This window comes from Ranitomeya imitator, chromosome 5 (genome assembly GCF_032444005.1).
Source record: "Ranitomeya imitator isolate aRanImi1 chromosome 5, aRanImi1.pri, whole genome shotgun sequence".
NCBI classification, from domain to species: Eukaryota; Metazoa; Chordata; class Amphibia; order Anura; family Dendrobatidae; genus Ranitomeya; species Ranitomeya imitator.
This window is the reverse complement of record NC_091286.1, coordinates 156,548,532-156,562,268: the sequence shown is the minus strand read 5'-3', so window position 1 is coordinate 156,562,268 and position 13,737 is coordinate 156,548,532. Positions and strand designations below refer to the sequence as shown.

At 42.7% G+C, this 13,737-nt stretch overlaps 1 protein-coding gene across 2 annotated transcripts in view; it reads left to right on the top strand.

Annotated features, from left to right (window-relative positions):
• The window catches only part of SMYD3 (SET and MYND domain containing 3), a 1,365,594-nt gene that overhangs the window by 750,399 nt on the left and 601,458 nt on the right, over nt 1-13,737 (top strand). For both annotated transcript variants that reach the window (XM_069769233.1, XM_069769234.1), the window contains exon 6: nt 4,830-4,897. In XM_069769233.1, coding sequence (XP_069625334.1) covers nt 4,830-4,897 — 68 coding nt within the window. The remainder of the gene's footprint in view (nt 1-4,829; nt 4,898-13,737) is intronic.

Sequence of the window (13,737 nt, the reverse complement as noted above, 5' to 3'; positions counted from 1 at the left end):
TTATTATCCTAAGAAAAATATAAATAATGGGAAACCACACTCAGGATGGGTGTAGGTATCTGCAGGGTTAACTTAAGTCCATAAGGGTAGCATGCAAAAATATGGACAAGAACAGCCATCCCCAAAAAATCCAGAAGCAAAAAGGTTTATTGCTTTCAAATCATGCGAGATATAAGCCACAACGTGGCTTTTTATGGCCATTGTTTAGGACTTTTAACATTCATGGCCTATCCTTAGTGTCTGATCAGTTTTGAAACTGCACAGCTCCATCAACTGTATAGTGGCCCCAGCTGGGTACTTGTACTTCATAACTACTCCCCTATACGAATGAGTAGGGAGTGGATGTGCAGTACCCGGACACAGCCACTATTTCATTGATAGAGTTGTGCTACACAGCTACGCGCCTTAGTTGTTAAAGTCATAGACAACCCCTTTAAGATGCAGATAAGTTAGCTATCATTTTTATTCCATTGCTTTTTATTGTCATCTCTCCAATATGCCTACATAAGCTTGTAAAACTAGCCTGGGTAGTCCTATTGTTCCTTACTAGATTAAGCTTTTCAAATATTTTGCTTAGAACAAAAATGGATATTTGGAGTTACAGAGGAGCTCTATTGATGGTAAATAAGAAATGAGATAAATGACTCAGGGACCATGCACAGTGTGTGAAGGATAAAAAGAAACATCAGGCAACTATGATATGTTGCAGATTTTAGCTTTCAGCACACTCAATCAGACATTGAGGAAAAATGAACTGTTTTAGGGTACCGTCACACTATACGATTTACCTACGATCACGACCAGCGATATGACCTGGCCGTGATCGTAGGTAAATCGTAGTGTGGTCGCTGGAGAGCTGTCACACAGACAGCTCTCCAGCAACCAACGATGCCGAGGTCCCTGGGTAACCAGGGTAAACATCGGGTAACTAAGCGCAGGACCGCGCTTAGTTACCCGATGTTTACCCTGGTTACAAGCGTTAAACTAAAAAACAAACAAACAGCACATACTTACATCTGGTGTCCGTCACGTCCCTTGCCGTCTCTGCTTCCCGCACTCAGTGACTGCCGGCCGTAAAGTCAAAGTGAAAGCACAGCCGCTGTGCTCTGCTTTCACTTTACGGCCGGCAGTCACAGTGCGGGAAGCAGACGGCAAGGGACCTGACGGACACCAGAATGTAAGTATGTGCTGTTTTTTTTTTTTTAGTTTAACGCTTGTAACCAGGGTAAACATCGGGTAACTAAGCGCGGTCCTGCGCTTAGTTACCCGATGTTTACCCTGGTTACAAGCGAACGCATCGCTGGATCGCATCGCTAGATCGCTAGATCAGTGTCACACACACCGATCTAGCGATGACAGCGGGAGATCCAGCGATGAAAGAAAGTTCCAAACGATCTGCTACGACGTACGATTCTCAGCAGGATCCCTGATCGCTGCTGCGTGTCAGATACAGCGATATCGTAACGATATCGCTGGAACGTCACGAATCGTACCGTCGTAGCGATCGAAATGGTATAGTGTGACGGTACCCTTACTTGGGACAAACCAAAATCATTGTCTTCATTATCACACCATGGAGGATTACAAGACAAATAAACAAAGGGGTCGTACACAGAGCCATTGGTGCCTGCTAATGATAGTCCCTCCTTAGCATAAGCCTGCAGTTATTGTATACTCCCAATGTAAAAAGGGTCCTCTATTATGTGCTGTATATCACTGAAAAGTGTTCTGCCACATAATGTCACAAAGATTAGATACAAATTGTATTGTAGATACAAATTTAATTAATTTATACTTTCAAGTTTCTTTTTCTCCCCATGTGCAGGCTCTTTAGTACTAGAAATACCTATATTAACGCTTCTACGTTTTCAGTCTATAAATGGTCAATTTAGCTTCCAACCATGAATGGCCTGTCTGTTCTGCTTCTCCAGCTCTTTGGCAAAAGCCACTGAATTGCCCTCAATTGAATGCAATTTGTGCATTAACCTAAAGCTTCATTTTTGATTCCCAAGGTGAAACTGCAAAAATCTTCAACACTCTTTAAACCTTTGTAACTTTTGGAATAGTGTACTTAGGATACATCCTTGTGTTCTCTCAGCTTCTTGTAATATGGATCGTTACCTGGATTTCTAGTTTTTAGTGATGACATTGAAAAAGATGACTGCTTCCGATAAGCTGTTCACACTTCTGGTACTTTATTTCTGTGATCTATTTGAACTATGTTGTCTAAGAATATTACCTTATGCAACTCCGTGACCTTACGTAGTTGCAAGTTAGTTGTGAATAATGAAAACAAATTGTTCCAACTCACTTTACAGTATGAAATTGTAAACTTGTGAGTATAAAAGGCAGCAAAGGTTTGTTGTTTTAAGTGGGAAAAAGTTTTGGTGTTCTCATTCATACTCTCTGATAAAAGGCCAAGAAAGCAAAAAATTCTGCCGGGAATGTAAACTTTTGAGCATAACTGTAGCATGCTCAAAAGAAACGTACAGGTTTATAGGTCTCCGTGACACGTATCTCCCCTCACTTAAAGTGCCAGTGACCCTGTCACAGTACATATTGTATCCATGAAAAAAACAGATACAACATGGTTGTGTAACATGGACGTCTGAATGAGGCCTAAAATTCCACCCAGCATTGTTGCTGTTATGATCTGGTCTGGATTGGAGTATTTACTATTGAAACCACTAGGGAAAGCAGAGGCTGGTAGTGTAGTCAGAGGAAGCCAGAGGTTGGTACCCAGTAGTGACAGTACAGTAATAGAGGATAAGCAGGTGATGTAGTCAAATGAAGCCAGAGGGTTGTACACAGGAGTGACAGTATGGTACTGGAGGATCAACAGGTCGTGTAGTCAAAGGAAGCCAGAGGTCGGTACACAGGAGTGGGAGTAGGTACGGGAGGATTAGCAGGTCACCTAGTCAAAGGAAGCCAGAGGTTGGTACACAGAAGTGGCAGTAGGTACTGGAGGATTAACAAGTTGCATAGTCAGTAGGGAAGCTAGAGGTTGGTACACAGGAAACAGCAGTAAGGTATGGAGCAGCAGCAGGTGAGAGAGCTAGACTAGAGGCTGAGAGCTCAGTAATCTTGCAGGGAAGGAAGTGCCAGGCCAGGTTTATATAGGGTATTCAATCAGGAAATCACAGGATGAAGCCAATCGGGAACACCACAAGGAACTCTCCGGAGAGCTGAATATCTCAGATGGAAGAGCTGCTGACTGATGCACAGGAGTTACCAGATTCGAGTCCTGATAGTTGCCTTCATGCATATAAATGTATGTTTCTGGCTTAAAGTCTGATCCCAACAGAGCATGAGATATACTAAATCTACTAAAAAGCCATGTCTATGACTACAAGCAGATATCTACATACAGAATAATCACCACAACTAAATAATCTAAAAACCTTGATAATCCCCAGGCCATTGTGTTCAGACGTGGAGGTTTTGAGGGTTTGAGCCCATCTTGTAGCATTAAAATGTTTCACCATACATAACAATCAAAGGACACAAATCCAGTATAATTAGTAAGGAAAAGAGTGTGATAACATGAAGAAAAGCTGCAAAAACTGCTCATTCTCAGGAGGATCTTTTCCTATTCCTACCCTAGGTCTCATTCTTATGTCCGTGTTTACAGTATGTGAGGCATCTTTTTTTTTCCACGGATACCACATATACCATTATAATCTATGCTGCTTTGCACATGTCCATGTTCTTACACGGACCATGTGTCTGTTGAATCCACACCGAGAAATATCCATTTTTTACCGGCAACATGGATGACAAATGCCAATACAAGTCTAGAGGTCCGTGTAAAACACATACAGCTGTTGATGTTGATGGATGGCATCTGTGTGCCACTTGTGTCCTGTCTGTGTTTAACATTGTAAAGTATAGGAGAAGCTTTGTCATTTAATTCTTTCTTCTTGCATACTGAACAAACACTGACGACACACTGATCTAAAACACGCTGGACACTGGTACTGTTTTTTCTGGTTCCAGTTCCGGTTTTATGTGGACGTGTGGAGGGGACAGATGCACAGAACAAGGAAGAAAAGATTTCCATTCTGCCTCCTGACTTGAAATGATTGCTGTGACTCAAATATTGCTCTAGCCAAGACAAGACTAGCTGTGGCAAGCATTTAAAGTCCGAACATAGCATTTACACATGTTATTAGGGCCTATCAGAATTTTCGTTAGACTTACCAGTATTTTTTTAATTATTTTTTTAATCTGGCTTAGTCACCACTGTTTATAAACAGAAGCTATAGTGATTATCCAATGCAGTCTTAAAACAACTCTGCTCCATAAATGTATATTATCTATAAACTTAATAATGTATAGAACACATATATAATTCTAACTGTAAAGTAACATTTATTTTGTGTGAATTTTTCTTTCTAGGCTTAAAAATCATTAGCTGTTGTTAATAAAGGAGCTAGTCACAAAAATGCACCAATTAATAAACACATTGCTCTAAACTTGCCCAAGCCACACAATTTTACTACATCTTCTTAACAAGCTCCAGTCTGTAAAATAAGAAGAGTTCGACTGCCCCATTGAATAGATCCCCTTTCTCTCCACTAATTAAGAACACCTTATTCCAAATCCTTTACTTGCTGAATAGAGCTAGTATACCATTGAGAAATGCTTGAAAAATTGGAGGAGACTGGAAGCCGCATGTGATACTTGGCTCTTTTTTCCGGTGTTGGCACTGGGTGTTTTATGATCTTCTACAGCAATTTGCTGAACGCTATAGACTTTATTTATTGAATGTTTCTTTTCCTTCAGGTCAAAACCCACTAATCCCAGATTTGCTTTGCTTGTTTTCACAGCTGACCTGTAACAGCTTTACCATCAGCGATGGAGAGATGCAGGACGTTGGTGTTGGCCTGTATCCCAGGTAATGCATAGACTGCCTTATTCACAGTGACTAAATTGTTACTTTTATTTTTTTAGCTCTTAGGTAGCCAGCAGGGTTTATCAGTAGAAAACTACTTCCACTGTTAAATTACAAGGAAACGAGGAAAAAAAGATTTAAAATTTGTACTCAGAATGCCTCATTACCAGCTCTATAAATTATTTATGTAGTCTTAAACTGGTGGCTTTTTGTTTAAGTTTAGCATGTGCCTTTCAGTAAAGATAGAAAGAAGTTGAAAGGTAAAAGTGGGGGCATTAGTTTATATTTCATGCAACACAGACCTACAGTAATACATGGAATACAGCGGAAAGAGAGATTTTCATTAGAACTGTAAAGTTTAAGTCTTAAATTAGAATTGTAAATATCTAACAGCAGACGTAGAATTCAGTTGTTGCCAAAATTCACTTACCGTACATTGTCTTTAGCCAAATTATTTTTAACATTTTTGTTCTACCTCAAAGAACTTATTAAAGTGAATTTTTCCAAAATGTAATTTTACTTTTATTTAGTAAAGTTAAGTTAGTAGATTTTTTAAAATCTTATTTTTATGTTCAGAGTAAATGTGTAATTAAAATATGATCCGTTAGTTAGAACAAGTTTTTATGTTTAAACCCTTACAACCAAAGCAATTTTGTCCCCATTTTTCAAATCGGGCATGTGTCACTTTATGTGGTAATAATGTTGAATTACTACTTTTGATACTAGTGTTTCTGAGGCAATTTTTCGTGACACATTGTTCTTTGTATATTTTGGTTGATCAGATTTGCACTTATTTTGGAAAATATTTAACATTTTCTGAAAGTTTAGAAACTGCAATTTTCAAACTTTGAATTATGATGCCTTTAAAATAGATAGGTAGTCATGTCACATAAAATTTTAATAAATTACATTTTTCCCATGTCCGATTTATGTCAACATCACTTTTCAAATTTATTTTTTAAAGAACGCTTAAAGGTTTAGCAGCAGTTTTTTTTCTTTTCAAGCTAATTACCCTATTTTTCATGGACCACTTCACTCACTTCAATTTAAAGTGATTTTGAGGGGCCTCTATGTCATAAAACCCCCAAACAAGATGCCATTTTAAAAACTGCACGTTTGACAGTATTCAATATTGCACTTATGTGGTTTGTTAACCTTTCAGGTGCTTAACAAGAATTAACACAATGTGGAATAAAAACATTTAATGTTACATTTTATAAAGAAAAAATGTTGCTTTAACTTTACATTTTTCATTAACAGAACAGGACAAAATGATAATAAATAATAATAGGACAAAACTTTACCTCATAATTCATTTCACAATTTCTCACAAACGTGGTAGTAGCGTATATGTGGTTCTACACTACTGTTTCTGCACACGGCAGGGTTTGGAAGGGAAGGAACTCTTTCTACTTTTTAGAGCATAAGTTTGGCTGGGATAGTTTCTGGATGCCATGTGACATTTGCAGAGCCCCAAAGATGCTAGAACAGCAGAAACCAAGTGTCCTCCATATTGGAAACAACTGCCTTAAATGAATTCATGTAGGGAATATTCTCAGCATTTTGAATCCAAAACTGATTTACAGAATTTTAGAATATTGGGCTGTGAAAATGAAAAAATCAACTTTCTCCACTAATACATTGATTTAGCTCCAAGAATTTAATAGAAGTTAAAGAACCCACCAATATGTAATGCAATTTCTCCTAAGTAGGCCAATATATGTGGACAAAAACCGTCGTTTAGAAACATGGCAGGGATTAGAATGGAAAAAATACAATTTGACTTTGAAGGTTTAAGTTTGGATGTTTTAGTTTCTGATGGATACTTGCAAAATCAGCAAGGTTCCAGAACAGCAGAAAAACACCAAAAGTGATTCCATTTTATACTTATAGAATGGTTTAAGAAAGTAATCAAGGGTTGTATTACAGGGCTATTCCAGTTTCCAAAATCCTACCCCAATATGTAGTAGGTGTAATAATAATAATAATAATCTTTATTTTTATATAGCGCTGACATATTCCGCAGCGCTTTACAGTTTTGCACACATTATCATCACTGTCCCCGATGGGGCTCACAATCTAGAATCCCTATCAGTATGTCTTTGGAATGTGGGAGGAAACCGGAGTCCCCGGAGGAAACCCACGCAAACACGGAGAGAACATACAAACTCTTTGCAGATGTTGTCCTGGGTGGGATTAGAACCCAGGACCCCAGTGCTGCAAGGCTGCAATGCTAACCACTGCGCCACCGTGCTGCCCATAATAATAATAATATTCGCAAATACCGTATATACTCGAGTATAAGCCGAGATTTTCAGCCCAAATTTTTGGGCTGAAAGTGCCCTTCTCGGCTTATACTCGAGTCAAGGTGGGTGGCAGGGTCTGCGGGTGAGGGGGAGAGGGCGCTGAGGCATACTTACCTGCTTCCAGCGCTCCTGACGCTCCCCCTGCCGTCCCACGGTCTTCGGTGCTGCAGCTCTTCCCCTGTTCAGCGGTCACATGGGACCGCTCATTAGAGAAATGAATAAGCGGCTCCACCTCCCATAGGGGTGGAGCCGCCTATTCATTTCTCTAATCAGCGGTGCCGGTGACCGCTGATAGAGGAAGAAGCTGCGGCACCGAAGACAGCTGTCCGGGAGAAGGAGCCGGACGCCAGGAGCAGGTAAGTATCGCATATTTACCTGTCCCCATTCCAGCCACCGGGCGTCGCTCCATCTTCCCGGCGTCTCTGCGCTCTGACTGTGCAGGTCAGAGGGCGCGATGACGCATATCGTGTGCGCGGCGCCCTCTGCCTGATCAGTCAGAGCGGAGAGACGCCGGGACCGGACGCTGGGAGCTGCAAGCAAGAAAGGTGAATATGGCATTTTTTTTTATTGCAGCAGCAGCAATGGCACAGATATATGTGGAGCATCTATGGGGAAATATGAAAGGTATGAACGGTGCAGAGCACTATATGGCAGAGCTATGGTCAAATATGAACGGTGCAGAGCACTATATGGCACAGCTATGGGGAAATATGAATGGTGCAGAGCACTATGTGGGGCACAGCTATGGGGAAATATGAACGATGCAGAGCACTATATGGCACAGCTATGGGGAAATATGAACGATGCAGAGCACTATGTGGGGCACAGCTATGGGGCAATATGAACGGTGCAGAGCACTATATGGCACAGCTATGAGGAAATATGAACGGTGCAGAGCACTATGTGGCACAGCTATGGGGAAATATGAACGGCGCAGAGCACTATATGGCAGAGCTATGGGGCAATATGAACGGTGCAGAGCACTATGTGGCACAGCTATGGGGAAATATGAACGGTGCAGAGCACTATATGGCACAGCTATGGGGAAATATGAACGGTGCAGAGCACTATATGGCAGAGCTATGGGGCAATATGAACGGTGCAGAGCACTATATGGCACAGCTATGGGGAAATATGAACGGTGCAGAGCACTATATGGCACAGCTATGGGGAAATATGAACGGTGCAGAGCACTATATGGCACAGCTATGGGGCAATAATGAACGGTGCAGAGCACTATATGGCACAGCTATGGGGCAAGAATGATCTATTTTTATTTTTGAAATTTATCGGTAAATGCTGCATTTCCACCGTAGGCTTATACTCGAGTAAATAAGTTTTCCCAGTTTTTTGTGGCAAAATTAGGGAAGTCGGCTTATACTCGGGTCGGCTTATACTCGAGTATATACGGTACCTCCAATTAGAAATGTGGTATAGTTATCCTGATAGCTAATGTTGCTTATCTCATATTTAGGGCATTGCAATAGCTTAGGTATCCAACCCACAGGTTTTTCACAGACTTTTCTAACATTGGTTTGTGATGAAAATAATAGAATTACATTTTCTACTTAAAAATTGTATCTAAAGCAAAGTAGTAATTAACATTTTCACAAGCAGAACATGCACCTTGCAATGTAATGCATTTTTTATGGATATGGCAATATCTCATGTTTGGTCAGGAGGTTCTGTTTGGGTACGTTGCAGGACACACTATTTGGTCAATTATAGGTTGTCAATTGTTAAGTCTTGGACAACCTCTTAAAGTGGTTTCTACCTGCTACAAAAGTGCCATACATCTGGATATTAACTGTGTTTGGCAATACTACACAGCTGAGAAAGGGTGGAAATTTGTCTTTGGGAACATTGATTTTATTGGATTGGTTTCTGGAACAATATCACATTTCCAGAGCTTTTGAGTTATAATTAACGTGAAAACCCTTATTTTAAAATTGACAGATAACAGATCTGAGTGTGCGGAATGTGTTGAAGTTTTTAAAGCAAACATGTGTCAACTAGTTTAGGAACAAGACCCAGAGTCTCTTATTTTTTTTTATTCTTGTAATGCTTTGTAGCTATTCTTTCAGCAACAATTCTAATAATCTCTGATGACAGGAAAACCTCACTGCAGAGCTATTAATATAATCATCTTCATATGGGATGCTCTGCTGTGAGAATGGAAAAATTCTGTTGGTATAATTTTTTACTTTGCTTCGATCAATGAACATATCACTTGTAATATGTTCTAAGGATCCAGGAGTCTGCTCCAGACGTAGTCTGATTCATGCATCTTTCAGATTCCATCTTTTAAGTTACATATTTTTAATTACTTTGAATTAGACTGAATTGGACTGGAAGGTAACAGAATACCAAACCACTACAATGTTTCGGTTTCTTTTTTCTTTCAGCCCCATACTACTTTCCTTCTTACAATCACCTGCAATCCCTCCACCTAGTAAACAACTAATCATTTCTTCCTCCATCCTCCCCAGCCATCTCACCTTCTCCTCAGAACTGTTAATCCACATACAATACTTTTTCTCCAGACACACACGTCGCCATCATGTAATATCCTGCTCAGACCTTCTAATGCTCTGTCTGCTACTCCTCATCTCTGGTAACGTATCCCCAAATCCTGGCCCTCCTCAACCCATCCCCACACTAATTTCTAACCCCCTGCCATGATCCTCTGCATGTTTTCCCAACCATGATGACCTCATACCCATTCATCCAGCCCCCACTCCCCCAACCCCCCTACCTGGAGCACTATGGAACGCATGCTATGTCTGCAACAAACTGCCATTTATCCATGACTTCTTCATCACCAACAAACTCTTCTTCCTTGGCATCACTGAAACCTGGCTCACCCCCTCTGACTCAGCATCTCCAGCTGCGCTTTCCTATAGCAGATTCCACCTCTCTCACACCCCTCGCGCCAGCAGCAAACGTGGTGGAGGGGTTGGCTTGCTCCTGTCTGACACCTGCTTTCACTCCAATCCCGCTACCACCCTCCGCTAATCTTACCTCGTTTGAGGTGCACTCCATCCGAATCTATTCCCACTCCAACCTCCAGCTGGCTGTCATCTACCACCTCCCAGAACTAGCCATCTCCACCTTTCTCAACCACTTCACCACCTGGCTGCTTCATTTCCTCTCTGCTGACATCCCCGCTATCATTATGGGTGACTTCAATATCCCCATTGACACTTCCACCTCAGCTGCCTCTAAACTTTTATCGTTCACTGCCTCCTTTGGCCTCACTCAATGGTCCACTCACAAAAATGGCCACACATTGGACCTCATCTTCACCCGCCTCTGCTCCCATACTAATCTCACTAACTCACCCCTCCCCCTGTCTGACCACAACCTACTGACATTCTCTTCTCCTCTCCTAGTGTGCAACCCCACTCCACAAACTTACTCACCCTCGCAGAAATCTCAAACACCTCAACTTACAATCACTCTCTGAGTCCCTTCTCCCTCTTACATAGCCTCCCTTCATGACACAGATGCTGCTGCCACGTTTTATAACACCACAATAACAGCAACACTTGATTTGGCCGCCCCACTCAGGCATAGCAAAACTCGTACACTCAACAGGCAGCCCTGGCTTACCAGCCTGACCAAAGAACTGAGACGGGCTTCCAGGATCCCTGAGCGGAGATGGAAGCGATCCCGCTCTGCCAAACACTTCACTGCATACAAGCAGTCCCTTGCCAGCCTCAAGTCCACGCTCACTGCCGCAAAACAATCTTACTTCTCATCTGTCATATCCTCCCTGTCTCGCAACCCTAAACAGCTTTTCAACACTTGCAATTCTCTACTCCGTCCCCCTGCACCCCTCCCTCCCCTCTGATTTCTGCTGAAGACTTTGCCTCCTTCTTTAAACAGAAGATCGATATGATCAGGGAAAGCTTTGGCCCACGGCACCCAACACCCCTCTTAGCTGCTCAACCCTGTTCCTCCAAAACCAGCTTCGACACCATGATAGAAGATCAGCTCTCCACCCTCCTGTCAAGATCACACCTCACCACCTGCACGCTTGACCCGCTCCTGTCCCACCTTATCCCTAACCTTGCCGCGGTCTTCATCCCAACCCTAACACACCTCGTCAACTTCTCACTCACAACAGGTGTCTTCCCCTCAGCCTTCAAACATGCCAAGATCACACTCATCCTCAAAAAGTCCTCCCTCGACCCATCCTCTGTGTCTAGCTATCGCCCAATATCTCTTTTCCCTTATGCCTCAAAATGACTGGAACAACACGTCCATCTTGAACTGTCCTCCCACCTCTCCTCCTGCTCCCTCTTTGACCGGTTACAATCTGGCTTCCGACCCCATCACTCAACTGAAACTGTCCTAACTAATGTCACCAATGACCTACTAACTGCCAAGAGCAAGCGACACTACTCTGTCCTCCTTCTCCTGGACCTGTCTTCTGCCTTTGACACTGTGGACCACTCCCTTCTACTACAGATCCTCTCATCTCTTGGCATCACAGACTTGGCCCTATCCTCGATCTCGTCATATCTGACAGACCGAATATTCAGTGTCTTCCTCCCCCACGCCACTTCCTCACTTCACCCCTTGTCTGTCGGTGTTCCTCAAGGCTCTGTTCTAGGACCCCTACTCTTCTCCATCTACACCTTTGGCCTGGGACAGCTCATAGAATCCCACGGTATGCAGTATCATCTCTACGCCGATGACACGCAGATCTGGCTATCCGGACCTGACCTCACCTCCTTACTTAACAAAATCCCACACTGCCTGTCTGCTATCTCGGCCTTCTTTTCTGCTCGCTTTCTAAAACTGAACATGGACAAAACAGAATTCATCATCTTTCCCCATCTCACTCTACCCCTCCACCAGGCCTATCCATCAATGTCAATGGCTGCTCACTTCCCCAGTCCCACACGCCCGGTGCCTCGGGGTGATCCTCGACTCTGCCCTCTCTTTCAAGCCACATATCCAAGCTATTGCCTCCTCCTTCCGTCTTAAACTCAAAAATATTTCCTGTATCCGTGCATTCCTTGACCACGACACCACAAAAACACTAGTCAATGCCCTTATCATCTCCCGCCTTGACTACTGCAACCTCCTACTCTCTGGACTCCCCTCTAGCACTTTGGCACCACTCCAATCCATCCTACACTCTGCTGCCCGACTAATCCACCTGTCCCCCCGCTATTCCCCAGCCTCTCCCCTATGCCAAGCCCTTCACTGGCTTCCTATTGCCCTGAGACTCCAGTTCAAAACCCTTACAATGACATACAAAGCCATCCACAACCTGTCTCTTCCATACATCTGTGACATAGTCTCCCGGTACTTACCCACACGCAACCTCCGATCATCTCAAGATCTCCTTCTCTACTCCCCTCTCATCTCTTCTTCCCACAACCGCATCCAAGACATCTCCCGTGCTTCCTCCATACTCTGGAACTCTCTACCCCAACACATCAGACTCTCGTCTACCATTGAAACCTTCAAAAAGAACCTGAAGACTCACCTCTTCCGACAAGCCTACAGTCTGCAGTGATCCTCAACCTACTGAACCGCCACACAACCAGCTCTACCCTCTCCTAGTGTATCCTCACCCATCCCCTGCAGACTGTGAGCCCTCGCGGGCAGGGTCCTCCCACCTTATGTACCTGTGTGCCTTGTTTTTTGCTCATGTTTAATGTATTTGTCTATATTTGCCCCCCTTTTCACATGTAAAGCACCATGGAATAAATGGAGCTATAAAAACGTATAATAATAATAATAAATGTATTGCTATGTGTAGGTGTAACTTTTGATTTCATGGCACAGTGCAATAGATGGAAGTGGATGAGTCCAATCTGGCCCTAAAGAGTCCTGATAATCTTCATTTAGCTCTTGGCAAACATCCAAAAATTATCCAGTTCAGGAAGTCAGTTTCACACTGCAGGCTTTATTGTAACTTTTTAAAAGTTTCCTTAGTGGCCCAGACAAATTCGGCAGTTTTTAACACAAACTCTCATGTCATCATTTGCGAGGCGAACCCCTGTAGATGCAGCAGAGATGATGTTTTGTTACTACACCAACATAATCGATATGGCAATGGGCTGGGTATTCCTTAAAATGCTAAAATGTTTGCATTATAATAATAAAGCACAGTGTCCTCCCCAAGATGACTCCACATTTAATTGTCTATTATAAATTCGACCAGTAGTTGATCGCTTTAGCACTAAATTTGGTGAGATCTCTGTGCATCTGTTTTAATGCTTAAATTCCAACAATATCTGTCCTATAAGAGGGAATGGTATGGAATTAACATGTACAAACTACACACTGTGAGGATTCTCCACTGTCAGCGTCGGGAGCGGCGGTCATGTGCCTGTGAGTATGTGATATGCATACTACCAGCCAGCATCCGATTAGACTGTTTCCAGCAATACACTTACATTGAGTGAGGCCAGCAACAGTCTAGTTGGATTGTGGCCAGGAGTATGCATATCGCATACTTGCAGTCATTTGACGTCCGGTCCCGGCGCTGACTCCAGAGAATCCTTACAGCACGCA